We start from the raw sequence: 22,969 nt of genomic DNA on the forward strand, positions 1-22,969 counted from the left end.
ACAGGTCTCCCGTAGAGATGAGTACACTACTATGCATAGCAAGATGAGAATCGTTTAGCCCTGTTGACGGTGGGTGAATGCTATGTCTATGGTGATATTTCCATCAGCAGCGATGCGTGCCCTCTGACTCGATGCTTCATATGCTACCTTCTTGTTCCGCCAGGCAGTACAAGAGGGGTGTGTCTGCCCGGCGGAAGCCGAATCTACGAATTGAACGTTGAAAATGTCGTGCTCAACGTGAGAGCTTGATAGTCAGAAACGACTTGTGAAGCAATTCGAATATCATTCTATCTTATTACAGCGAACACTGTCAATGGAAGCGTCACATCGGTGGCATACAGCTATCATTGCTTTGCCCGTTCACGAGTCCGTCCGCTCTTAATATATGCATCGCCACAACCACTAGCTCGCTTCATCGGCCGATCACTTGACCCGTCAAAGAACAACATTCTCCAGACCGTTTGGCTACCCAATCCTCGACATGAACGAGCCGACGCTTACATTACCCTTGTTCAATACATCAGGTGGCTATGCGCCTAGTCCTGGATCTCCATTCTCAGATTCATACGAGAATGTCTTTTCTGCAAGTGATTCGTCCACTTCTTACCGACACAACGGGAGATCGCTCGTAAATCAACTCCACGCATCTCGTCATGGTAAGCTGCACAAATCCACCAGAAAGATGCAAGATGCTAGATGCTGACTGGTGAACTCTCCCTTCAGCCTTAGATAACACCTTTTCTCTTCCCAGCTCAACGGCCGCAGGCCCATCCCAACCGTCTCCCAGTTCGGGCTCTTTTGTTGACTCAGACTTTGGCTCATTCTACGACCCCTCAGCCTATCTTCAGACCAGTCCGGCCGCGCCACCTGTTACTTGCTTGCCTCACGCTGGACCATCTAAGGTATCCAAGAAGACGTCGCCACCTATGGGAAGCAGGGCTTTCGGTTCGGATGCCAATGTACTGTCCATTAATTGGAATGGAGACTCACCGGGAACCGGTCAAGCGAGTCTTGGTCACGATACTCTCTCACCATCAACTGTCATGGCGGACGACATGCTCCAGCTTGAAGATGACGATGCAAAAGCTGAACGGGGTGATGAGGAGAGTCGCAGTGGAGGTCTAGAGGAAGCGAGTCCAGGAGAAGATCAGGAAGGAGCAGGTGGAGAAGGCGGTATAGAGGATAGCGAAGAACCGCTTTACGTCAATGCCAAACAGTATCACCGCATACTCGTGCGTCGGGCTGCCAGGCAGAGACTGGAAGAGCTCAACAGGTTGGCGAGATCTCGAAAAGTAAGTCTGGGTCTGCGACGGTGTTAGACGGAATGAGACTGTGTCTGAAGACTTTCCCTCGTCTCTAGCCTTATCTACACGAATCGCGACATCGGCATGCTTGCAATCGTCCACGGGGAAAGGGAGGGAGGTTCCTGACGGCGGAGGAGATTGATGCATTGAAGAAGGACGAGGCCGGCAGTGCAGCTGTATGATAGAAAGGGGGACACGCGTGTGTGTCAAGCATCGCTGCTGTGCCTTGGCGTCTGACGGCTGCAGTCATGTTGTTCATTCCGCCATGTTGTATTGGGGAAGAACTGCCCGAGGTAGATGTAAAAGCATAGGTTGAGACTGCCACGTCCCATCTCGCATGGTGGAGGTGGTCCAGTAAATTCTGACAGCTCTATTATTGCTTCATTCAATCTCCATTGAGCCTTGCGTCCGACCTCGACACATTGACCGACCAGCGGTCTGCCCCGGACAGGGTAGACTCAGTCGCGTGTCGGGAGCAAGATGCCGGGATCCCCTACTGAAAGGGGCAGAGTGGTGACGCTGGGTGGGTCATCGCTTTCGTGTGTTTCCACTCTAAGCACAAGAGAGGAAGATCAAATGAACTCTGAGCTGACGAAGGGTGACCTATCCAGAGTCATTCATCATCGATACCTTCAAACGGATTGATGACGATGGAGTCGAGCACCCGGTCAACAGGCCAAACGAAGTGCGCTAAGCTCGAACAGGTTGATCTGACTGACTTTTGTACGAAGATTGGAGGCGCCGGACCATATGGTGAGTACATCGAAGTAGCGCCCTAACAGACCAAACAAAACTGACGAGCTACCTGACCAGCTCTCGTCGGATCTCGTATGTTTCTTCCTGCGGACATGCTGGGCATGATACTGGACTATGAATCATCTTCTTTCCCCGATCACATGGCGAGTCAATTACAAACCTACGGCGAAGAGATGTGGTTGTTCAGGGAGAGACAGGACAACATGGCAACGACCAAAGCTGTGAACAAGTACTACAAAGAAACCAGGCTGTGCGTTGTCCTACGGTCGCATTGGAGCGCGTACCTGCCCCATAACGCCAGATGACCTGACATTCACTCAGATTTGAATACCTCAACACACCGATCCTCAATACGCCCAACAGCTTAGTCAAAACTCGTCTAGCTCGACCTCCACCTCAAATTATCCATTTTGTATCGCTCGTGAATCGAGCTCTGGTGGTCCTCTCCGAAGTGGAAGATCTCCGCGAGGACGGATGGGATCCAAAGCTATTCTGGGAGCCTGAACCCGTGAGGTACTGACAGTCTGCGTCCTCGATGGCTTCCGTTGTCGAGGTCTTGGCGGCTGATACATGTCCCTTTACCATGTTGCAGACCACTTGCCATCCGCAGTACCTCGATCTCATCCTGACGATTGGATCTCAAGTGGATATCCTCAGGTACGAGAACCTGTCCCTACAGAGCCATCCAAGCTTGGTCAATTGATCTTTCGTCTAGCCCAAATCACGCCGAAGCATTCAATCTCCTTTCGATGGAGGAACCCGAAGATGTAACGACCGAGACCGTCAGACACTTGGTTGAGAAAGCAACCTTGCAACTCTCTCGTTGCCGTCCAAAGATTGCTACAGTTGTCAGAGCCGGATCCCTAGGATGCTGCTACGTCGAGACGGTAGCCAATTGGGAACAAAGCGAGATTGCTTGGATCCCGGCGTATTGGCAAACACAGAATCCAGATGACGGTTGTCTCTCTCCCTCCTCGGATACTCCTGTTCACACCATTACGTCCGTGCTTCACAAGTCTACGGATGATAAAGGCAAGGGCAGAGAACAAGACACACTTTCATTGGGTCGTGACGTCAGGCATCCTCGAGTGGTTGATCCCACCGGCGCAGGCAACGCTTTCATGGGCGGGCTCGCAGCAGCTTTCAGCCTAGGGTGTGATATCGAAGAAGGTGCGTCAACCTCCGACCAGTCGTCCCTGTGCCTTGTCTGGTAGCATACTGATTCCCGACGTCGTCCATCCACACAGCCTGTATCTGGGCGAGTGTGGCAGCCTCATTCACGATCGAGCAACATGGTTTACCTCACATCAAAAACGTTGGCGGAAAAGAATTATGGAACGGTGATGCCCCAATGGACAGGGTGGAAAAGCTTTCTAAAAGGCTTGCATGGGATCAAGCGGTATAGAGTGTCCATAGATGATCGTTGGGCGAGAGTGCAGAGCTAAGGCGGGTGGCAAGAGTCAGAATGACATTACGTAATTCCAGTCCACTGGTCCGAGCCCCCGGGAAAAATTTCCGGCCATCGATGTGCCAACACCTATCTACTTATCCATTTCATCTGAAAACCTGAGAGAGCAACATGAGCGCGCCAGTCCCACGTCTTAGAGGACATCTCCTAAGATCTGCCGCGTCACTGGCTGGAGCATCATCCCGGATTGGGGAACCATCAGTCTCCAAGAATTGTTCCTGTGGTCGCTTCGTTGGAAGTTCAACCATTCCTGCTCGCTCAATCGGTCGATCTCTTTTAGTTTCTGCGTTTGATGCAGGCAGGAACTGCCACGCAAGGGCCTACTCAACAGATTCAATCGGGAAGGCTGGTCCCGATGCTTCAAGCTCACTGTAGGTGTCGCATTCGCCAGTCGTGTGACCTTTGCTCATGCAGTCCAAACAGTGCCGGCTCCAGTACTTCTTCGTCAAATTTCCAAGACGCCAGATATCAACACTTCCAAGCCAGTCTTGCGAATATCGACGCTAACAATCAGTCCCGCGCACGGGTCTTCAAAGGAGTTCATTCGCGTCGGGACAGAGCCAAAGGCACCACTCCCCAAGAGGCTAAAGCCTTGAATCAAGTCATCGCTGGGTTATACCGAGAGCTCGAAAGGCTTGGAGGACCCCTCAGACCAGGCTCGAACCCCGTCACCGATCCCTTCAGTCACAATCTCGCCGACTCTCCTCGAAGTGGTGATTCCCTTCGATCGATGATTGGCGTTCCGCGTTTCGCGAAGCGCACAGATGACGGGCTTGGAGGAGCCGAGCTCGCCAAATTAAGATCTGAGATCGACATGCTCAAGGAAGATATGAGCACGTTGTCTTCAGAGCAAGACTTGGTCGAATGGGCCGAACGTCACGTTTTCACACCTTCAGAAGTCTCCGATGGTGAAGAACTTGGATACCCGAGACGTTATCCGCATATGCTCGCGTACTTGATGCGAATCACAAGGGAAATTTACAGGAACCCCTCACTCGCCCTTGCCTTCTTTCAACACGCTCAGACCCTCTCACTTGAATCGTACATGTCTGGATGTCTTACCTCGGCATATAACGAGCTCATCAGAACTCGATGGCAATGTTTCAGGGACCTTGAAGGTGTAGATCAAGCTCTCAAGGAGATGGAAACGAGTGGTGTCTCGTGGAACTTTCATACTCGACAGTTGGTCGAGAGCGTTTGCAATTCTGTCAGCTCAACGCCATTCAGCACAGAGAGGGGAGAAGAAGAATCGATATGGAAAGAATTCGTGATGAAAAGATGGAGAACGCTGGAAGCGAGACTCGATGCTGATTCCAATGCAAGTGAAGGAATGTGGGACAGAATGGCAGAAGCCAAACGCATGGAGAGAGGTCTCAACCTGGACAGCGAACGAGCTCGAGAACGCTACGGATCAAGCGACAATCGGCAGAAAGGTGGCATCATTCCTCAATCACAACGACGGCCAGAGAGGCGATCTTCTGAAAGTCTCTCCCACAACTCGGTCTACCAGGATGAATGGCAGGCTGGCCATGATGAGGATGCCCCTCATCGCGCTTATGGTTAGATCATTGGTGCTTCATGTAGATTGGCGCCTTCCTTCACATCGCCTTGTCTCGTTAACGTCACGTCATGTCATATGCTTTTGTATCTATACAACAGGTGTTTGTGTGTAATTCCTCCGTTTTTTTGCGGTTGCATCCGTGACAGTGTTCCATACACATAAGTCTTGCTTCCTCTGTCCCTTTCAGCCAGTGTGCCAATGATTGCTCTCCCCGATTTCATTGACCTGCCTCGAATCTGGCTTGCGAGGATGCAAATAATCTCTCCTGTAGTGCCAACAGCTCCTCCTGAGACATGCCGTTGGTATCTGGTGCAGATCGTTGACGTTCCTAAGGGTTGTCGAGTGAGCAGTGATCTTCCCCGGTTTCTATCCCTCTGACACACCTTTTGACTCTGCTTGAAGGCCTTGTTAGACTCCTCCACTTCCTCGATGAAGCCCTCAAATCCCAATTGCTGGCATGTCGGATATCAATAATTCGACTGATGAACGAAAGTGTCGCCTGGGACCTACCTTGAGCGCCTCTGTAACGTGTTCCGGGGAGATTGTCTTCTTCGTACTCTCTTCACAGACAGTGTTCGCTTGAGTTGAGATCAATTTGACCCATTCTATCACACGAGACTCTCATCAGCCAATTGAGACGAGACCGAGACCGAGACCCGATGGCTCGTCATGACTCACCTACACAACATTCCACAATAATCTCTTTGGCCTCCTTTGAACATGACATGTCGGGCGGAAGCATCTCTTCAGGATTGTCAGTCAAGCAAGGACTGGCTGCGAATGGTATGAATCTCACCAGTAATCAATTTGAACACTGTAGCTTTAGGTAGCCCGACATCATCATCCGCCTCCTTATCTGACATTGTCTGAAGCAAGATTCCCAAGTGCCCCAGGTCCGTAGGTGATGATCAAGAAGGCGAGCGAGCGTCGTCTTGCTCCGCGCTTTGTCTGTCTCCTCGAAAATTTGCTTCCGTCGGCTTCTTGACAATGGAAACGTTGAAATGCTCTATCAACTCATACACCATCCATTGCAAGCTTCGAGATGGCTAATTCGACCGTCAGGGGCGCTTTGTCAGTCCACGGAGGGAACCCTCAGGTACGTGTGCATCATACTTTCATCCAATCTTGCGTCACCCAGCAACTGATGGCAATACCCCACTCAGTTCTTAATTGAAAAGGTCATTCGAGCGAGGATCTACGATAGCTTGTACTGGAAAGAGCACTGCTTTGCCCTCACAGGTGAGTGAGTGGGGCCTCTTGAGATGACTCGGAATACTCTCTTGCACTCATATCACTTGGATGCTCAGGGGACTTCGCCAATCACTGTCGCAATTGCTGACGCCTTCCCCTTGGTTAGCCGAATCAATCATTGACAAAGCCTTGGAATGCAAAGCCATTGGAGGAGTACATGATCGTCAGACCCCCACAGCCTTCATGTGTCTCACTCTCAAACTGTTACAATTGCAGCCAGAAAAGGAGATCTTGATCGAATATCTATTAGCAGAGGAGTTCAAGTGAGTCGAGAGTTGGTTCACCCACAGATAGATCTAATGGCTCTTAGATACTTACGAGCCCTTGCCGCCTTCTACATTCGTCTCACGTTTCGGAGCATGGACATCTACGAGCTTCTGGAGCCTCTCATGAAGGATTTTAGAAAGCTGAGAGTGCACCATGTCGGTCAGTCATGAGGATAGCCTCGGGCAGGCCTCTCCAACTTCAAACTGAGATCTCCCCTTTTTTTTCCAGGCGGCTACTCCCTTACATATTTTGACGAGTTTATCGATGACCTCTTGACGAAAGAACGAGTCTGCGACATCATATTACCCCGATTGACACAGAGATCCGTATTGGAAGAGACAGAGGGTCTCCCACCACGTAAATCGCTTCTGGTGAGCTACTCCTTGTGGTCCAAGCCTCGAGAAAAGATGGCAGAACTCTGATCATGGACTCAGGATGAAGAAGATCAGCGACCCAAGCGAGAATTGTCCCGCACTCCATCTCGTACGCCTGAATCTAGAGAATCTTCTCCAGATTTACGGAGGACTCGTCGGCGTTCCGGTTCTGTGTCCTCTATGGATTCAGACGATGGAAGATTTGTTTCTCGATCGCCTTCCCGTAGCCGTAGTGGAAGTTTGTCTTTCGACGGAGAAGAAGGCGATACGCGAGGCAGATACGTCAGTAGGAGCCCAAGTATATCTCCCGACAGGATATTAGAGGCCATGGGAGAAGAGAGATTAGATGGAGACGTTTGAAGAGGGACAAGCTGTCTCGCGAGATTCGCCACATTGTTGTTTTATACCACATAGTGTACATCATTCTCTTGCATCATACATTGTCATTAAGAAGAGTCATCTACTTGTACTTGCATCGAATTCCCTCGTCATCGACGGGGAGCACCAAATCTCCCTCGCTCGTGACCCATTCTAGCTTCAAGCTCGACCACTTTGTCCTCTAGTCGACCAGCATTGTTGTCTATTGAGTTGAGCGCTCTTAAATGAGCGCCCAGGATGGCTGACAGTTGATTGACAGGATCCTCAGTGCCGTCTCCACTGGCCGGTGCGTGCGTCATTGACAGAGAATTGACTTCTTCAATCATGGACGAGAGATTACGGGAAATGTCGTCCAGTTGTTTGTTGAGATCCTCGGCAAGAGTATACCTTGTACACGAGTCAGCACTGCCAATCTGCGTCCCTTTTAGATAGCGTAGACACTCACGACTTTTCTCTCTCCTGATCTGCGGGCAGTCGAGCTGCCAGTGGCTTTGTCGAGTCCGTAGTGAAAGCATTGATCTCCCTTTCGTAATGGGTCATCATGGCATCCAATTGCTTCTGCTGAGACTCGAAGAGGTCCAGAGCCTTGTCCACGGAGGCTTGATTTTGCTGCGCTTCGAAGACCTGTCTGTGCAATGCGGTGATCTGAAATCATTGTCAGGGCACATGTACTCGGGCCGAAACCCTGGCACTGACTTGAGCACCATTTCTCAATAAGACCTTGTCCCATTCTCTCACTTCCCCTGCTTGTCTCTCAAATTCTTTGACCTGAGCATCGAGATCCTTTGACCAACCTTCGACGATATCTTCCATCGTCTTGCCTCTGAGAAGATTCGGAGCGGGCTCCGTTGTTGTGGCGGTGGATGTGGGACCTGGACCAGTAGCAGTGGAGGCTGCAGCAGGCAAAGAGCCAGCCGGAGCCGGGACAGAGCTCGTGGCGGATTTGCTAGCCTCAGCGGGTTTAGCTCCGAACAAGGATCCAGCAGCGGGCGCGGGCGCGGGCGCGGGCGCGGTATTGGTGTCCGCGGTCTTGCTCGCTGCATTGCCAGTGGCGGGCGGCGCAAAGCTTCCGAAACTGAATCCTCCTGCAGGTTTCGTAGGCTCCGCCGCCTTCTTTTCCGGCTCTTTGCCTTTATCTTTGCTTTCCGTTGTCGCCGTAGTAGCGGTGGAAGGAGCAAAGCTGAATCCAGAAGTAGCCGGAGCTTTTGATGCCTGGGGACCAGCTACCTTTTCGGCAGGAGTCGCAGATGATCCTCCTCCCAGATTGCCAAAGCTGAATCCAGAGGCGGGAGCAGAGGGCGCAGCTGGGGGAGGAGCAGCGGCCTTCTCCTTGTCCGTCGTCGGTGTAACCGAAGACGTTCCAAAGTTACCGAAGCTGAAGACCTGTTTTGGTGGTTCAGAACTGGAAGAGGCAGCTGGCGCTGATTCTTTGGACGCCTTGTCAGTAACTGATGGGGCAGGAGCGCCAAAGCTGAACCCTCCTGAAGGCTTTGCAGTTTCCGCAGTCGTCGAACCCGATGCTGGAGCCGCTGCCGGTTTAGGTGCTCCAAAGCTGAATCCTCCAGGTGCGGGTGCTGTCGGCGCTACCGGTTTAGAAGCGTCTCCTGCACCTTCTGCAGGTTTGGCACCGAACAAGCTGCCTCCTCCAAATAGGCTGCCTCCGGAAGAGCTACTTGTAGCAGGAGCCGCATTGGTGGATTTACTGGCATCATTTCCCCCTGCTGGAGCGCCAAAAAGAGATGGGGCTTTCGAGGTTTCACCATTTGTGCCACTAGCTGAGGCGGCTGGCTTTGCGCCGAAAGAGAACAAGCTACCTCCAGCTGGAGGAGCAGCGGTCGGTGTAGATGTTCCAGATGCAGCTGGAGCAGTAGCAGTGGCAGGTGCCGGCGTTGCAGGCTTGGCTCCAAACAAGCTTGTAGATGCCGCCCCTCCGGTCGCACTGCCTTCCGCTGGTTTCGCACCGAAGAGCGATCCAGTGTTTGCAGAAGCTGCATTACCAGTCGCTGGCGTTGATGTCCCAGATGACGAGGATGGGTTGCCGAAAAGACTTGCGCCAGGCGTCGTCGTTGAAGAAGTAGCAGCAGGTTTCGGGGCGAACAGACTGCCAGAACCAGAAGGGGGAGGCGCAGCGGGAGTAGTCGATTGTCCAAACCCACCAAATGTAGGTTTAGAGTTGGGTGTAGAGGTACCACTACTGGCAGCGGGAGCTGCCGCGGCTCCAAAGCCGCCAAAGGAGAATCCTCCAGAGGGCGGTGCAGGAGTCGTGGAAGACGGTGCTGTCGCCGCCGCTGTCCCTGTTGATGGAGGGTTCGCAGAATTCTGTGCTGGTGCACCGAAAGAAAATGGTGAGGAAGTTCCCGTGTTTGCAGTATTCGAAGAGGTGCCGCCCGATCCACCGAAAAGGCTACCGCCTGAATTGCCAAAGCCTGATCCTCCAAACGCACTTCCGCTGGCTTGACCTGACGGCTGACTTGTGCTCCCAAACAAGCTGCCGGAAGAGGCCTGAGGTGTAGATGATGAACCGAAGAGGGAGGTGGTTGGTTGTGTGGTGCTTGTCGCAGGCTGAGAGCCGGAAGCAGCTGTGATAATGTCAGATGCCTGATCTTCTGACGTGAGAGTCCAGACCCACGAGTCTGGCCGAAACTGAATGGTTTGGCGTCTGTGAGTTTGGTCAGTCTCTGGGTCTGAATCCTCAGCTGCTGTCCACTCACTGTTTCCGCTCTGCCCGAAACCAGCGAAACCAGCTCAAATCAGAGTCAGAGGCGCTTGCACGCAAATTGAACGTGCATGACTCACACATCTTGGTCTTACGTCTCACGCCGCTCACGGATGATCAGAACTTGGTTGAACATAGACCTTCAGACTGGTCTTCGAGGATCCTTCAATAACCCCGCCAACGCCTAATTTTCTGTAAAGGAATAGGCGTAAATCTTCGCCCATTGATATTTTCTTTGGAATCTCTTCTGAGCTGAAGGGTTTGTTGTAACTATCCACACCTCTCATCGCTAAGTATGTCAGGCATCGCAGTGAGTGACCATCTGTGCTTCCCTCGGCCAATGAGATATTATGCTGAGTTGTCTGATTAGCCTGTCAACCCAAAACCTTTCCTGCAGGAACTGACGGGAAAGATCGTCAACGTCAGGCTGAAGTGGGGTTTGGAATACAGGGGATTCTTAGTGTCGACCGATAGTTACATGAATCTGCAGGTGAGTGAGCTTCTCGAGGGAGGGCGAATCCCCTTGATAATGGCAGAAAAACCAACTTCGTGTAACATCGCGTGGAGCGTCTGAGCTGATGTGACCAATTCAGCTGAATCAAGCTGAGGAGATTGAGAATGGAAAGTCCAACGGTGCTCTAGGAGAGATCTTCATACGGTGCAACAATGTCCTTTTCATACGGTGAGTATGCGTGTGGAGAGTCAATCAGAGACTATCAGCTGACCGAGAGTCCCTTTTTTCTTCCTGCTCGCTCTCCGGCGTATCTGCTCCGTTCCCTGAACCTCTACATCGTTCTCCATTTCCGTCCACGGCAATCAAACTCGCAGCGAGTCCAAGGAGCAGACAACAAAGATGGACGAGGATTGAGCCCATCACAATGGCGAACGAGGGGATGGATTCTAGTGCATGGATGCGCACATGATTGCGACGGCTACAGCTGTGATGAAAGAACATTGTATACATCAAATCACCCACGCCCCTTCACGACAATCTGCCAGGGCTAACATGGCATTCAGTCGCAAATGCCTATAAAAAATTGCTACCAGTTCAACTCCCAACTGGGTTCCTTCGTTTACTCTGGTTTCATATGTGCGGGGTTGATGTGCGTTGCGGCAAGCATATCGGCGAGGCTGGAAAGCAATTATGAGTGCAATTCTTATAGGCCAGCCTTGACTTGCACTCACTCGTCTGTCGCCTTGACGGTGGTAGCGGGCAAGAAGTCTGTTTCTTCGCCCTTTGCAACACCGTCGAGCGGCTCCCCAGCCTTGTCTTCGTCCTCTTTCTCCGATTCGGACTTGGCTTCCTCCTCAGACTCTTCTTCCTCCTCGTCCTCGTCAACCTCTTCCATGTCATCCACTGAGTGAATGAGCACATTAGCCAAAGAGAAAGACGCAAAGTCTCCTGGCAAACTCACATTCGTCCAATGCGTCCTCGTTGCCATGCAGCGCCAGGGCCTTTTTCAACTCCTCGACGCAGTCGTCGTCTTCGCTAAATCTATTGCCGTTAAGTTCCAAGACCTTTAGATCCTTCAGATGTTGAGCGATAGCTTCCGTCAATAGCTCCACTGTCCGCTTGTCGAACTCTCCATACTGAAGCTTGAGCTCCTCCATTTTTGGGTTGCTGCCCAGGCTCAAGCTCTTAGCGAGAGCGATACCGCCTGAAGATCCGAGGAGACAATCGGAAAGATTCAAATGTCGTAGATTTGGCCATTTCGAAAGTTGCTTCACGATCGATCTAGTGCCCGTCTTGGTAGCCGTGTTATCTTGGAGATCCAAGAGCTCAAGATCTGGATTCTTGCTCAATCCTTTGGCGAGCGAAGCGATCCCTTCCATCCTGATTCCATTCTGAGGCATCTTGATCTCTCTCAATTTTCCATGCTTTTCAAATGCCTCTGCCCAAGCGTCCGCGCTCCCATTCTCCAATCTATTCCGACCGCAGACAATCGTCCGTAGAGAACTCTCTTTACCTTCCTGTCGACACTTGTCGGCATTCTCGCTGACTGCTTTCGCGATAACTTCGCCCCCCATCGGTCCTAGCCCGTTATTGTTCAGCTTGAAGATCGAGAACGAAGTGTTGGATCGCAGGAAGTTCGTCAACGAGTCGGCACAACGACCTCCAAAAGCATTATCTGATAGATCAATTTCCACCAGGGACGTATGGTCTGTGAGGGAGTCACAGAGGGCAGAGACAGCTTGTGGAATTTCAGATATCAATCGACCGGTGAAGATATCTGCGAGGTCGACGACCTACAACGAGTGCTCAGTATCTGATGATGATAATAGCCTCAGAGCTCACCTTGAGAGTCTTCTTAGTCTTCAATACCTCGGCTATAGCCTGACATGCCTCGACCCCAAGACTGTTTCCACCCAGATGAACCTCTTCAACCCCATCCAGATCCTTCAATTGGGTGAGGTAAGGCTCGAGCTCCTCGGCAGTGTTTGCTTTGAGATTCTTGCCGAGGATGGAGAAGACTTTGGAACTAGAGGTGCTCGCTACTGGTTCGCTCATCCTGCAGATGAGTTTGTGCTCAGTCGGTAGGAGGAGATGTTGATGAGGAAGGGCAGACTAAATTTGGTCAAGCAGGCTAGGAGATATGATGAAACACGGTCTCGATTGTGGCAATTTTGTTATGGCATTTTCTTCCCATTGGCACGGTGCACAAAGAGATAAATGTCAAGACGGCAGAGCGAAACACAGATCAGACGACAACCTGGAGTCAGTCGGGATGCCTTCCACGGGGCAAGGTCATTTAAGCAGTGTATCTGTGTACTGAGCCAGTCCACCAACCTAGGTGACTTACGGCCTGAGGAGGCAGAGCGCGATGGGAAACCAAAATGCATCCTGCTCTTGCACTAGACAACTCTGTCACATTCCATCAGGTCTCATACCTCATCTCTCTGAGACTTTAAGCTTTACAAGCGATGCCTCGTCAATAGGATTGTCGCGCACCGAAAGTCTGAATCCTCACCAGTATTGGCACCCAACCACCCGTCTGTACTTGGAACCGTCTATGTCCTACACCTCTCAAGAAGCCACTGATCGCTCCACTGTGTGCAGTCACGGAAATGATACTGGACGGATCATCCGCAAACACTTCGCTGTATCCCTCTAAGACTCTTCGAGTCAATTCGGCATCGTCTTCCTCATATTTTCCATCCCAAATCTCGTCCGCCTCGGTGAAACCATCATCAAAGGTCCATCCAGCTGGAAGGCGATTATCAACCAGAAAATTCCTTGGCCCAGTAGTCCTCAGGACTCACGATAGACCTTTTCGATGACGGATCGAGGACTCCGCTGATCGCAAGTATGATCGCATACTCGTTCCCTGAACTTCTCTTTAATCTATACCGAGGCAATTAGATCAACTTGGCCAACTGGCCGTAACAGAGAGAGCAACGCTCACTTTCGGTACCATCCCCTTGTTCAACAGAATATCCTCCCAGGTGATCTGTAGCGTCGTCGCTGACCTTTGGAACGGGCTTGAATAGAGTTTCTGAGGCAACGGCATTCCATGTTCAAGTTCTTTCTTGAGAGCTGAATTCATAGTCCTCGCTTGACCGATACCTTTTTCAGTCAGGAGAGGATCTGGACCCTGAATGGAGCGGGGGATCAGATGAATGCCTCGACCTATGCTTGGTCCTTACCCAGACCGATTCGCCGTCTGAATGATCGGAGGAATGATAGAGATCATAACGTGTAGAGCGTCGAAGAGGTCGTGATCGGTAGCGCAAGGGAAGAACGGACTCTTCAGCTTCCCGCCCGCAACTACAGCAACCAAATTGCCCACCTCCGGTCTTTTGAGCCCAGTGACTGTCCCATGCTGCAGTGCCATATTTGGATTCCGCCTGCGAACCAATATCAGCATTGTGAGGTGAGAGAGCTACATGGAGGGAAACTAACCCTGTTATGGAAGCCTTCTCCATGTCGAGCTACAGATGGATTGATCAGCCTCGCCAGACTCCCTTTGATCCTCGCCGGTTCTGAGTGGATCAATTCTACAACTCACCATAATAGATCAACTTGTAAGTAGTATGCTCGTCCGACTCCTCATTGAGCTGCTTCAACTTTCTAAAGATTCATTTAGACCTCTTACGCAATGTCCTCCTCCGAACACTTAAGCAACCCACTTTACCAGATTCTGCCACCTTTCCGGAGATTTATCGACCAACCCAAAGCCATCGCCTAAAAGGTCGTAACCCGTTGCATCGTGCAATGGGTCGCTTTGAACAAAGACACCGGGGACCACAGACCAACTTTTGATCTTCTTCAGGGTCTTGCCTCCGTATTCGTCGGATTGCGATACCACCATAATCGAAAGTCTAACTACACAACCCTTCAGCAATCCACTTATGTTCCGTTAGCGAGAGGGCCCTCCACTAGGTGGCTTACCTTGTGTTCTAGCAGTGTTCAGCAATCTTTTCGAAAGTGTCGTACTCCTGGCTTTATCCAATGTAGGTGGAATGGGCCCACAGACGAAGCACTGAGGAATCCGATCGACCACGGCTTAATCTCTTTGGAGTCAACCCAACCGGGAGACAAATGAACTCCCACCTGTTGAGCGAAGTTGAGCAGATAGCCTGCAAAAAGAACCAAAGGACTCGTCTGCTATGGGCTACTCGATGTTCTGTACCTTTCTGGATTCCCCAAGGACGAATGAGATACTTAAGAGAACGTCAACGGGTTTAGTTGAATGGATGCAAGGATCTGCGAGACTCTCGGTCCGAATCCCCCGGTTGAGCGGACCCGAATCCTCGACACGTGCCGCGGTGGAGAGCAATGTAAATGCATACAAGGACGAAGAAGCAAAGATCAAAGCTGGGGATAGTTGTTTGAAATGCGATGAGAGACAAGTGAAAACACCATCTATGCTTTGTATACTGTCCATGGAAAAGGTGAACAATAGATTCGATGGGGGCATTGTGAGGTTAGAAGGAAAAGATACCAGATCCTGTCCTTCGAGATCCTCCAAGTGGGTTCGTCACCACGGCTGAGACAAAGAGACCGACGGTTAGACCGATCGCAACGGAAACGAGCTGTTCTGCGACTTGGAATCCGTCCGAGTAAGCATTTGAATTGCCGCTAGTGGATTCTTGGGCAAAACTGGAGAGCGCATCAGCAATCAAGACTACGTAGTACTGCACGATTGTCCGCTCACTTGAAGATACCTCCATTGGCAAGACCAGATGGCAACTGGAACAAGATACCGACGACGGTGACTGGGAAGTTGGCTCCGCGAGCGAGTCGACCATAGAGACTGCCCAACGTTCCCACGACGAAAGCGCCAATGGCAGATGACATATCAGCTCGGCCGGGGAAAGCTAGCGAGGAGAAATGGTTGGCACACCAGCCGCTTGCTGCGATCGCGACCATGATGGGCTTCAAAGGATGTCAGTACCACATTACGAGTAGGGAGGTATCGAGCGAAGCACTCACCAATTCCTTGGCAAGGAGAGGCTGTTGATTCCTCAGTGCAAGTGCCATGGAGAACCCTGGACAACATAGGAACCCTGACGAATCGATTCAGTTTGACTATCGACGCATTCGCGAAGTCCGAACCTACACCAATATGGAGAAGGAGTCGCCCGGTACCAAGGGGCATCGGCATGGGCAGACTCGCAGTACAGTTGACTACCGCCCTTGACCTGGACAGAGGATATCAGTTCGTGTTTTATGAAAAAGAGCTTGTAAGGCGAAGTCATAGGGGGCGGCCGCCGACTCACCGCGTCGCCTGTGAACTTTGTCCAAAACTCTGCTCCTATCGACAGACCGAAGCCCAGGAATAGAGAGTAGATGACACCTGGGAAGATCGTCAGCTTTTCTGTGGGGCGGGGTTCTCAGACAGTAGATAATCACTGTAACCGATACGGACGGAGCCGGAAACGATGTTGCGTGATGCCAATTCGAGAGAGCCAGTCAGGACAATATATCCCTATGATTCATGAGCGTTGCAACTGATAGAGCTTGGCCGACATACAGGGAGAATCAATACGACGCCGCCAGAGACCAATGCGGTGTAACAAAATTTGCCAGTTGATGCCAGAGCCGCAGCCAGGAAGGAGATAAGAGTTGCGATAGCGATCTCGAATCTAAAAAAAAACGCTGGGTCAGACACCACCACCCCCTGCAGACAGCACGACATACACATTGCTGAAGAGATCATTCCTCGCCGACAGCATTTGCGCAGCGATCAAAAGCATTCCGAGTGGCATCGACATGAGGGCATCAATGAATGACCTATGAAAACCGCCAGTCAGAATTTGACTGCAACCTATGGCTGTCACGCTCACCCGTGGTAGGCAATGACACAGATGAACGCCGAGCACGTAGAGGCAATGATGAGCGTCTGCCACCAGTTGTAATAGACTTTTGAAGTCATGAGAATGTCCAAATCTTTACTGGCTTGATCGACAGAGATCCGGTCATGAATGACATCCCAGTAGAGATTGTGAGTGGCCAAGACTTTGCCGAGATCGATACCCGCAGACTGCTTCAAGAATTTGGTCTCGGACGTATGTGTCGCTTCGTCATTGAAAGAGATCATCATCACATTTGGTAGACAAATGACTTGAGCGTTGATTTCGAGCACTCTCGCTGTAGCTTGAATTTGTGTCTCGAGACGATGAGACGGTGATCCAAACCTTCGGGAGAGCGTAAGCGTATTGGACAACTATCGAGACCAGACTCTCAACCCACATCATCAAAGCTCGAGCGAGCTTGAGGATGAATTGCTGTCTTGCCAATACAGCGGCAACATGTTGGACGATCTAAGCAAGATTCATTCAGTATCTGCACGACCGAGAGTGACTCACAAAGATTTCCTGCTTCTTTCTCGCCTTCTTTGCCTTGTGCTTCTTTCGTCTCTCCCTGTCCCAATCTCTCTTTCGCTTCTCTTCTTCAGTCAACGGCTTGTCCATGTAATTCCCGAAGAATTCTCCGGGAGGGGTAGTCAGGGGGGTCTTCGCAGCGATCCACTTTTCTGCTGATTTCAACGCATGACCAGGAGCCGAGATGGCTGCTCCAGGCAGCTTTCCGAGTCCATGCGAATCAAAAGCCTTGGGTCTCCTCCCTTCTTTGCGATAGGAAGCATTGCCAGAACCATCCTCGCCATTCACCAGAGCGTCTGAACTCGACCGGGTTCGTGATTTTTCCTCGGGACTCGTCGCACCAGATACGGCAGTGGACGAATGGACAGATCCAGGTCGAGAATTGTTTCTGGTGGAAGCAGCGGATGCGGGTCGCCAGTGGGTACGTGAGGGAGCTTGAAGGGGACTCTCATCAGCTTCTGGCAACGAAAATCTCTCCAGCTGGAAACCCGATCGCCTAGCGGCAGGTACGAGGGCAGAAGCCGCCGGAGTCGCTACACCAGAGACATTGGCCACGCTTGCAATGAGCGCGCCGACAACTCCAGCTCCAGACTTGGCGGCATCAGGTCGATCTGCGTCCTCAATCTTTTCCACCACCTCGTTCTTCGCCGATCTGAAGTAGTCGAGGAGGCGAGTCGAACCTGGCGTTGTCTGCCCTGAATTTTGGCCAACATAGGACGACGAGTTGGTATTCGGGGGCACGAAGGGAGAGTAAGTTTGTCCCTCGGGTCTGATCTCATCCGATGCGACGGTCTCGAGGGGGGATCGGATGACGCCTTCTTCTCCGTGACTGGGCGAGATGATCTTTTCGAGCTCTCCCATAGCTTTCTTCTCCCCTTGAGGATGAGTGGCTGGTTTCTGCCGCTTTGGACTGTCACCGTCGCTACTGTCTTCATCCTCTGATGTAGCTCGAGATGAAGCGACAGAGGGTGCTGCGGAGGTTGCAGCTGAAGTTGCTTCCGAGTCACCTCCGTGGGTCTGGTTGTACAATTGTAACAAGGAAGAGAGGACAGAATTGCCTCCACCGCCGGGCAAGCCCTGCAGACCTCCGCTGAGTCGACGAGGGAGATGTGGCTGTCGATTGTTGTTGTCCCAATCTTCTGCTCTTTCGGTCTCACGCTGAGTCTTTCTACGGCCCAGGCCAGATTTCTCCTGGTCGGATCGCATGTCCTCCGATCGTCCACCTTGTCTCTCTTGAGATGGACGATTCTCCCCTCGGCGAGCTCTTTCGTCCGCTCCAAACGCCGCGTGTACCATTCCTCCTGTCTTGACCCGCCTTCTGAGAGTTCCCCACTTGCTCGTGTGAGCTCGGACAAGATTGGTGGCTTCGGATTGATTCTCCCTCTGTTCATTTTGTCGACCGGGCAGTCCATCCGTTTCGCCGAGAGGAATGTATTCTCCCGGCACCCAATCTTCTCCCCGATATTCCAGCAATCTCTGCAAAGTAGCTCCTTCTTCCGTCTCACGTGCAACCGACGGGTTTGAAGGAGATGTCACTCTACCCAGATCCATCGGAGGGTCAACGTCCAGACGATAGTCATAATCGTCATCGTCTTCTCCACCTCTGTTGGTATTTCTCAGCTCCCTCGGCGGACGTCTCCTCTGCATCGTCTTGGTCTTGTGTCTTTGTAGAGCACTATCAATTTTCTCGAGGTTGGAGGCGGATAATCCCTGAGGCGAGCTTGGCGCAGGAGGTCGAAGGGGTTCCATGCCCACAGAATTTATCCGATGTTTACTATTGAATTGGACATGTCTGTCCATTCTGGTAGGTCTAGCCTCGCCAGGATGTTGGAGCACAGAGCCCCCAGGTGTATAAGTAGGTGAAGGTGATTGTGTCTCGGTATGCGATATCACATTCTGGGATGGGAGGTCGAGCGGTGGTAACCTTGGAGGCGATCTGGAGGGAGCTTGTGGCACCCTCGCCTCGGACGAAGATGCAGAGGATGGTTCTGAGGATGAGTTCTGAGTGGTGGAGAATGGATTGTCGGGTATAGACATGATGAAGCGTCAAGGAATGGGAGACAATTCTATCGATACAGTAGGAGTCAGAGGGGGACGTTTTGAATTTTGTCGCCTCGAGCGATCAAAACATGAATAATAACGATAAGTGGAGCAAAATGGCCGAGCGTCTGTCCCTATACGAGACTCTGGTCTGGTCAGCGATATGCACGGTTGATAGAGACTCTCACACAAGATGAAGAATACGTTCTCACGCGTGACAGTGGAGCGGCTGGTTGAACGGACGGGATCTTTGATAGCTTCCCCAAAATCCCAGTCCCCGAGTCTCGGTCGAATACAATGATGATGGGTGTTTTTGTTGATGTAATCGACACAAAATGCGCGGGTCGAAGGAAGAGATAACGATTGGGAAGGTTGGAGACAGAGATGAAGAGACGAATACAGTTGATGTACAAGGATGAACGGCGGGTTGATGAGACAATGAGGTACAGAGCACTTGGACCTGCTTGGACGTGTTTCCAAAAATTGTGACTATATAGCCAAGTGGACTTAGTGAGGAGTGGGTCGAGATCGTCCCTCCCCGGATGATCAACCGGGCGTTGGAGTAAGTAGTTGATACAAAAAAGAATTTTCTATTTCTGGGCAGATGTCCTAATGAGCAGCGTGTCGACGTCACCCCCTCCCCCTCTCAGCTTTTCTACTTGCACCGATTCATCACAGCCTCAATCAGCGGGTCAACTACAGCAGCAGCAGCAGCAGCAGCAGCAGCAGCTACATCATATGCCGTACATAGTCAATGACAGGTCAATTCATGTGAATGACTGCGTCCGTCCATACATCTCAGGGTGAAGGGTTGAAATTGCCCTGAAGTTCCCCCCCTCTTTATCTCACCTCATTATTGCGCATTTGCAGTCGGGCCGATGGGGTGTGAGATGAGGGGAAGCCAAGGCTTCAAGGAGGCTGATGCCTGGGTCTAACTTGGCGTTCTTGGAGGGGAGCCATAGCGGAAAAAAGAATCCCCATGATAGATGCCGAGCGTCTCAGCCTGTTCGAATTCCCATAATCCACTGTATGGTCTCCAGACTGTTTCATCTGACTCTGATCATGCCGATCACGCCAATTCTCAGGAAGAGATAGAGAGGCAGATGACTTAGGGGGCCTTATGTCTCAGATGATAGTTGAGAAGGTCTTGAGAAGGCTCGATTAGCAGGAGAAGGTTAATACGAGATGCCGTCGGGTTCAAGGGGAGTTTCACAAAATCGGTTTGTAAGCGATGCTCGACCACTCGATCACCGGCACGCTACGCACGACCATGCAGACTGGCAGGACCCTGCCACAGAACAACGACACTCATATCGGGGCGTAGTTGGCCCTGCTCAGCTCATATTCCTTACGCTGCCCCTCCTGCGAGCAGGTAAGGATAAGCGTATCTGTATCATGACCTCGCGCCCCTGCTTTGTCCTAAAAGTGCGAGCATATTGTGCAAATGAAGAGAAATGGCTTTGACAGCAGCTTCTTACTTCGTATTCCATATGATGTTGATGTATACGTGTCGTCCCGTTATATGCCTCCAGCACTTCATTCAGCAGCTGGCACCCAAGTCTTATGCCCTTCCCTTCACGTCAGCGTCGAGGTGCCACGCGCCACCATCTTCACTCGCTGGAACTGAAATCCCCCATTTTCGACACGTCTCGCTTCAAGTGAACGAGTGATTTCAGTGTTTACACAGTTTCAAACACCATCTGGACGAAGGGTAAAAATGTGGTTAAGCGACACGCAAAGTAAGCCTAAGATCTGCCCTTCAGCAGGTTCAAATCTCAGGGGCGCCCCTATACAGAGCTTAGCTGATCTTCCTTGTTACTCCTCTAACTTTCAGAAATTGGCATTGCCCTAGTCGCCTTTGGTATCTTCTTTCAGTTCCTCGGTGTGTTTCCAAGGTGCCGCATGTGATTGGTCTTTCGCGCTGATATCGGTATATAGGTATCATCCTCCTGTTCGATGGACCGTTACTAGCGCTGGGCAATGTAAGTCAATTTGCTGCGCTTGAAGAGGATGAGTGACAATGTCACCTTTTCCATTTTCGAAAACCCTCCGTCTCGCCTTCCAAGCTCGCGGTCGCTGATTTATCACCTCTATCCGTCTAGATCCTCTTCTTATCCGGTCTACCGCTTATCATTGGTCCTACCAAGACATTCTACTTCTTCTCTAGGAGAGAGAAATGGAGAGGGACACTCTGTTTCTTCGGGGGAATGTGAGTTGACTAGAAAAGGGGGCACAAAGCTCGAAGTAGAGGGTCTCCAGCTGACGGAGTTCAACCAGCTTGCTGGTATTTATCAAGTGGCCAGTCACAGGTATCTGCGTTGAGTTCATCGGGTTCGTCGGCTTGTTCGGGTAGGTCATCATCGAATTGTCACGTGTCTCTCCCCGTAGAACATGGCTGACGGTATCTCATTGAAACAGCTCCTTCTTCCCTGTCATTCTTCAAGCGTTGAGGCAGACTCCCATCATCGGAACTTTCTTGTCCCTACCGTACATCCGGCAGGTCAGCGCACACTCTCCTGTTGTCGTTTCACTAAGCTGATTTTGTACCGTTATCAGGCAGCCGATAAGCTAGCGGGGGTCCGGCAAAGTGCAGTCTGATAGGCGATGAGATGCGAAACCATCAGCTTCCGCTGACCGAGCTCTGACGGTCGATCGCACAGAAGAGGCCGACAGACTGGTCCGTAGTATGCCACAGCACAAATGTACAACCGAAATACATGACAGATGGGCAGAAACGCTACGAACAATGCGGCCGAGAGCCAATGTGTGTATGACAGTGCGAATCAATGTGATAGACGTCGATAAACGTCAACGTCGACAGACCTTGAGCGATGTCTCCTCCATCATTTCCTTGACGAGTCGCTCTGCCACAATGGCCTAAACGCATCGTCACGAAAGCCATCATCTTCCTCTGATCGATGGTCACTACCAATGACATTGGACTGGGCGTTCGCCTGGTTTTGACTCGGAGGTTGACCCTGACTTTGGGATTTTGGCGGAGGGATACTGAATCCAATGTCTTTCCGAACTCCACTAGATCTAGGACTTGTACCGTTGCGATCGAGAGGTAGGTTTTGTTGAGTGGTGGTCGAATTGGACGGAGAAACAGAGCCAAAAGCGTCATTCCATGATGATGCCGGTGCAGGAGGGATGGTCGAGGTATTTGGTGAGAGGGAAGTCGGAGGGATAGGTCGATAAGGCGCTTTGACAGGATTCAGCGTTTGGGCGAGCTTGTTCTGAACAGAGAGTGAGCATAGAGACAGCGAAAATTTCACATCACATCTATATCGCGATGCGGTTTACCAACTCACCTGTAGCTCTTGAAGATCGTTTCCTCGTTCGACGTGCAGACCACCCCGCATCGTCGCCACGAGGTCTTCCATGGACGCCATGGTGGAGCCGGTCTGTAAGGAAAGGGGAGGCTGAGGGATGAGGGGATAATCAGGAGGGGGGGCCTTCTTCTCTGACCAAAACAAGGCGGAGAAATCTGACAGTCCTGTTCACTTGTTGTCAAGGGGCAATGAGAGATATCCAGGCCTTTTCGGAGGATATCGCAATGACTAGTAGTCTTCGGATCCGTCGGCGAAGGGCCTTTCAGGAAAGGTGTCCCCCTCGAGGCGGTTGGTCCGGGGGAGGGGGAGGGAGTGCAAGAATTATTGACCGGCCGTCGGGGTGACAGGGAGACCAAATCAGGAATATCCAGCGGATACCTCGCTACAGAAATGGGAATCCGAGGGATGTGATCGGGTTCTTGGGCTCAGCTGGATGACAATGTGCTGACAATGAATTCTGGAGAAGAAAGAAGATACCAAGAGAACTCGGTGCGGCTTCTTTTTCCAAAAAGATATCGATATCGGGGCGGGGTCCTCGGGAAATATCAACTTTCCAACAAACAGCGGGCAACGTTGTTGTCTCGGGGACCACCAGCGAGCAGGAAAAGGTCAGCGGGGATGGGTCGAAAACGAGGAAGGGATGGGCTACGAGGTGTCGTGGCGAGACCGTGTCACCACAGTGTGTTGGTAAACCGAG

General features: G+C 51.5%; 11 protein-coding genes across 11 annotated transcripts; 5 read left to right on the forward strand and 6 right to left on the reverse strand.

Annotated features, from left to right (window-relative positions):
• Positions 1 to 1,360: 1,360 nt before the first annotated feature.
• On the forward strand, positions 1,361 to 3,598 carry BD324DRAFT_616167 (Ribokinase-like protein). The gene is made up of 9 exons (XM_022014798.1): positions 1,361 to 1,503; positions 1,551 to 1,827; positions 1,916 to 1,989; positions 2,036 to 2,057; positions 2,118 to 2,310; positions 2,382 to 2,568; positions 2,653 to 2,717; positions 2,776 to 3,230; positions 3,308 to 3,598. Exons 2-9 carry the CDS (start codon positions 1,785 to 1,787, stop codon positions 3,463 to 3,465), a joined length of 1,197 nt encoding a protein of 398 aa, XP_021873861.1. The 5' UTR covers positions 1,361 to 1,503; positions 1,551 to 1,784; the 3' UTR covers positions 3,466 to 3,598.
• On the forward strand, positions 3,599 to 5,166 carry BD324DRAFT_616170 (hypothetical protein). The gene is made up of 2 exons (XM_022014799.1): positions 3,599 to 3,899; positions 3,952 to 5,166. Exons 1-2 carry the CDS (start codon positions 3,640 to 3,642, stop codon positions 5,090 to 5,092), a joined length of 1,401 nt encoding a protein of 466 aa, XP_021873862.1. The 5' UTR covers positions 3,599 to 3,639; the 3' UTR covers positions 5,093 to 5,166.
• Positions 5,167 to 5,993, reverse strand: BD324DRAFT_616173 (histone-fold-containing protein). The gene is made up of 5 exons (XM_022014800.1): positions 5,886 to 5,993; positions 5,768 to 5,833; positions 5,600 to 5,694; positions 5,473 to 5,541; positions 5,167 to 5,417 (listed from the first exon to the last, which is right to left on the reverse strand). Exons 1-5 carry the CDS (start codon positions 5,950 to 5,952, stop codon positions 5,307 to 5,309), a joined length of 408 nt encoding a protein of 135 aa, XP_021873863.1. The 5' UTR covers positions 5,953 to 5,993; the 3' UTR covers positions 5,167 to 5,306.
• A 31-nt stretch (positions 5,994 to 6,024) lies between these two features.
• On the forward strand, positions 6,025 to 7,392 carry BD324DRAFT_616177 (Pre-mRNA-splicing factor 38). The gene is made up of 5 exons (XM_022014801.1): positions 6,025 to 6,185; positions 6,253 to 6,328; positions 6,447 to 6,603; positions 6,651 to 6,766; positions 6,836 to 7,392. The coding sequence occupies exons 1-5, from the start codon at positions 6,132 to 6,134 to the stop codon at positions 7,027 to 7,029; spliced, it is 597 nt and encodes a 198-aa protein (XP_021873864.1). The 5' UTR covers positions 6,025 to 6,131; the 3' UTR covers positions 7,030 to 7,392.
• A 4-nt stretch (positions 7,393 to 7,396) lies between these two features.
• Positions 7,397 to 10,199, reverse strand: BD324DRAFT_616179 (Nsp1-like C-terminal region-domain-containing protein). The gene is made up of 6 exons (XM_022014802.1): positions 10,156 to 10,199; positions 10,071 to 10,103; positions 9,989 to 10,018; positions 8,056 to 9,938; positions 7,805 to 8,004; positions 7,397 to 7,746 (listed from the first exon to the last, which is right to left on the reverse strand). Exons 1-6 carry the CDS (start codon positions 10,157 to 10,159, stop codon positions 7,470 to 7,472), a joined length of 2,427 nt encoding a protein of 808 aa, XP_021873865.1. The 5' UTR covers positions 10,160 to 10,199; the 3' UTR covers positions 7,397 to 7,469.
• Positions 10,200 to 10,243: 44 nt separating this feature from the next.
• On the forward strand, positions 10,244 to 11,029 carry BD324DRAFT_616182 (mRNA processing-related protein). Its single transcript, XM_022014803.1, has 4 exons — positions 10,244 to 10,385; positions 10,446 to 10,565; positions 10,669 to 10,757; positions 10,904 to 11,029. The coding sequence occupies exons 1-4, from the start codon at positions 10,371 to 10,373 to the stop codon at positions 10,941 to 10,943; spliced, it is 264 nt and encodes an 87-aa protein (XP_021873866.1). The 5' UTR covers positions 10,244 to 10,370; the 3' UTR covers positions 10,944 to 11,029.
• Positions 11,030 to 11,256: 227 nt separating this feature from the next.
• On the reverse strand, positions 11,257 to 12,584 carry BD324DRAFT_641085 (Ran GTPase activator; the record flags this gene model as incomplete). The annotated part of the gene is made up of 3 exons (XM_022017393.1): positions 11,257 to 11,432; positions 11,491 to 12,322; positions 12,372 to 12,584. 3 exons carry the CDS (start codon positions 12,582 to 12,584, stop codon positions 11,257 to 11,259), a joined length of 1,221 nt encoding a protein of 406 aa, XP_021873867.1.
• A 543-nt stretch (positions 12,585 to 13,127) lies between these two features.
• BD324DRAFT_256318 (hypothetical protein) lies at positions 13,128 to 14,790 on the reverse strand. Its single transcript, XM_022012297.1, has 8 exons — positions 14,204 to 14,790; positions 14,083 to 14,144; positions 13,977 to 14,005; positions 13,864 to 13,921; positions 13,721 to 13,737; positions 13,480 to 13,668; positions 13,337 to 13,401; positions 13,128 to 13,280 (listed from the first exon to the last, which is right to left on the reverse strand). The coding sequence occupies exons 1-8, from the start codon at positions 14,383 to 14,385 to the stop codon at positions 13,265 to 13,267; spliced, it is 618 nt and encodes a 205-aa protein (XP_021873868.1). The 5' UTR covers positions 14,386 to 14,790; the 3' UTR covers positions 13,128 to 13,264.
• A 211-nt stretch (positions 14,791 to 15,001) lies between these two features.
• Positions 15,002 to 18,937, reverse strand: BD324DRAFT_648693 (hypothetical protein; the record flags this gene model as incomplete). The annotated part of the gene is made up of 11 exons (XM_022017874.1): positions 15,002 to 15,176; positions 15,232 to 15,452; positions 15,510 to 15,583; positions 15,637 to 15,718; positions 15,797 to 15,873; positions 15,930 to 16,005; positions 16,051 to 16,162; positions 16,218 to 16,310; positions 16,364 to 16,714; positions 16,770 to 16,840; positions 16,886 to 18,937. The coding sequence occupies 11 exons, from the start codon at positions 18,935 to 18,937 to the stop codon at positions 15,002 to 15,004; spliced, it is 3,384 nt and encodes a 1,127-aa protein (XP_021873869.1).
• A 1,668-nt stretch (positions 18,938 to 20,605) lies between these two features.
• On the forward strand, positions 20,606 to 21,641 carry BD324DRAFT_616205 (vesicle transport protein). The gene is made up of 7 exons (XM_022014804.1): positions 20,606 to 20,679; positions 20,775 to 20,822; positions 20,879 to 20,922; positions 21,043 to 21,149; positions 21,218 to 21,289; positions 21,359 to 21,440; positions 21,497 to 21,641. Exons 1-7 carry the CDS (start codon positions 20,658 to 20,660, stop codon positions 21,536 to 21,538), a joined length of 417 nt encoding a protein of 138 aa, XP_021873870.1. The 5' UTR covers positions 20,606 to 20,657; the 3' UTR covers positions 21,539 to 21,641.
• Positions 21,642 to 21,660: 19 nt separating this feature from the next.
• Positions 21,661 to 22,751, reverse strand: BD324DRAFT_256476 (hypothetical protein). The gene is made up of 2 exons (XM_022012298.1): positions 22,252 to 22,751; positions 21,661 to 22,176 (listed from the first exon to the last, which is right to left on the reverse strand). The coding sequence occupies exons 1-2, from the start codon at positions 22,330 to 22,332 to the stop codon at positions 21,784 to 21,786; spliced, it is 474 nt and encodes a 157-aa protein (XP_021873871.1). The 5' UTR covers positions 22,333 to 22,751; the 3' UTR covers positions 21,661 to 21,783.
• Positions 22,752 to 22,969: the final 218 nt, after the last annotated feature.

The sequence above is a fragment of the Kockovaella imperatae genome (assembly GCF_002102565.1).
Source record: "Kockovaella imperatae strain NRRL Y-17943 chromosome Unknown BD324scaffold_2, whole genome shotgun sequence".
Classification (NCBI taxonomy): domain Eukaryota; kingdom Fungi; phylum Basidiomycota; class Tremellomycetes; order Tremellales; family Cuniculitremaceae; genus Kockovaella; species Kockovaella imperatae.

Coding starts and splice junctions, on each gene's coding strand:
- BD324DRAFT_616177 (XM_022014801.1), top strand. CDS start 6,132: ATGGCTAATTCGACCGTCAGGGGCGCTTTGTCAGTCCACGGAGGGAAC. Junction 6,604..6,650: donor CTATTAGCAGAGGAGTTCAA/GTGAGTCGAGAG, acceptor AATGGCTCTTAG/ATACTTACGAGCCCTTGCCG. Junction 6,767..6,835: donor GCTGAGAGTGCACCATGTCG/GTCAGTCATGAG, acceptor TTTTTTTTCCAG/GCGGCTACTCCCTTACATAT.
- BD324DRAFT_616179 (XM_022014802.1), bottom strand. Junction 8,005..8,055: donor TATTGAGAAATGGTGCTCAA/GTCAGTGCCAGG, acceptor CAATGATTTCAG/ATCACCGCATTGCACAGACA. Junction 7,747..7,804: donor GATCAGGAGAGAGAAAAGTC/GTGAGTGTCTAC, acceptor CTCGTGTACAAG/GTATACTCTTGCCGAGGATC.
- BD324DRAFT_616182 (XM_022014803.1), top strand. Junction 10,566..10,668: donor ATAGTTACATGAATCTGCAG/GTGAGTGAGCTT, acceptor TGACCAATTCAG/CTGAATCAAGCTGAGGAGAT. Junction 10,758..10,903: donor AACAATGTCCTTTTCATACG/GTGAGTATGCGT, acceptor TCAAACTCGCAG/CGAGTCCAAGGAGCAGACAA.
- BD324DRAFT_616170 (XM_022014799.1), top strand. CDS start 3,640: ATGAGCGCGCCAGTCCCACGTCTTAGAGGACATCTCCTAAGATCTGCC. Junction 3,900..3,951: donor CCCGATGCTTCAAGCTCACT/GTAGGTGTCGCA, acceptor CAGTCCAAACAG/TGCCGGCTCCAGTACTTCTT.
- BD324DRAFT_256476 (XM_022012298.1), bottom strand. CDS start 22,332: ATGGCGTCCATGGAAGACCTCGTGGCGACGATGCGGGGTGGTCTGCAC. Junction 22,177..22,251: donor ACGATCTTCAAGAGCTACAG/GTGAGTTGGTAA, acceptor CTCTCTGTTCAG/AACAAGCTCGCCCAAACGCT.
- BD324DRAFT_616173 (XM_022014800.1), bottom strand. CDS start 5,952: ATGTCAGATAAGGAGGCGGATGATGATGTCGGGCTACCTAAAGCTACA. Junction 5,834..5,885: donor AGTGTTCAAATTGATTACTG/GTGAGATTCATA, acceptor ACAATCCTGAAG/AGATGCTTCCGCCCGACATG. Junction 5,418..5,472: donor CCTTCAAGCAGAGTCAAAAG/GTGTGTCAGAGG, acceptor GACAACCCTTAG/GAACGTCAACGATCTGCACC.
- BD324DRAFT_256318 (XM_022012297.1), bottom strand. CDS start 14,385: ATGGTGGTATCGCAATCCGACGAATACGGAGGCAAGACCCTGAAGAAG. Junction 14,145..14,203: donor AGGTGGCAGAATCTGGTAAA/GTGGGTTGCTTA, acceptor ATGAATCTTTAG/AAAGTTGAAGCAGCTCAATG. Junction 14,006..14,082: donor TTACAAGTTGATCTATTATG/GTGAGTTGTAGA, acceptor ATCCATCTGTAG/CTCGACATGGAGAAGGCTTC.
- BD324DRAFT_616205 (XM_022014804.1), top strand. CDS start 20,658: ATGTGGTTAAGCGACACGCAAA. Junction 20,823..20,878: donor TATCTTCTTTCAGTTCCTCG/GTGTGTTTCCAA, acceptor ATCGGTATATAG/GTATCATCCTCCTGTTCGAT. Junction 21,150..21,217: donor CTCTGTTTCTTCGGGGGAAT/GTGAGTTGACTA, acceptor GAGTTCAACCAG/CTTGCTGGTATTTATCAAGT.
- BD324DRAFT_616167 (XM_022014798.1), top strand. CDS start 1,785: ATGCCGGGATCCCCTACTGAAAGGGGCAGAGTGGTGACGCTGG. Junction 2,569..2,652: donor TATTCTGGGAGCCTGAACCC/GTGAGGTACTGA, acceptor ACCATGTTGCAG/ACCACTTGCCATCCGCAGTA. Junction 3,231..3,307: donor AGGGTGTGATATCGAAGAAG/GTGCGTCAACCT, acceptor CCATCCACACAG/CCTGTATCTGGGCGAGTGTG.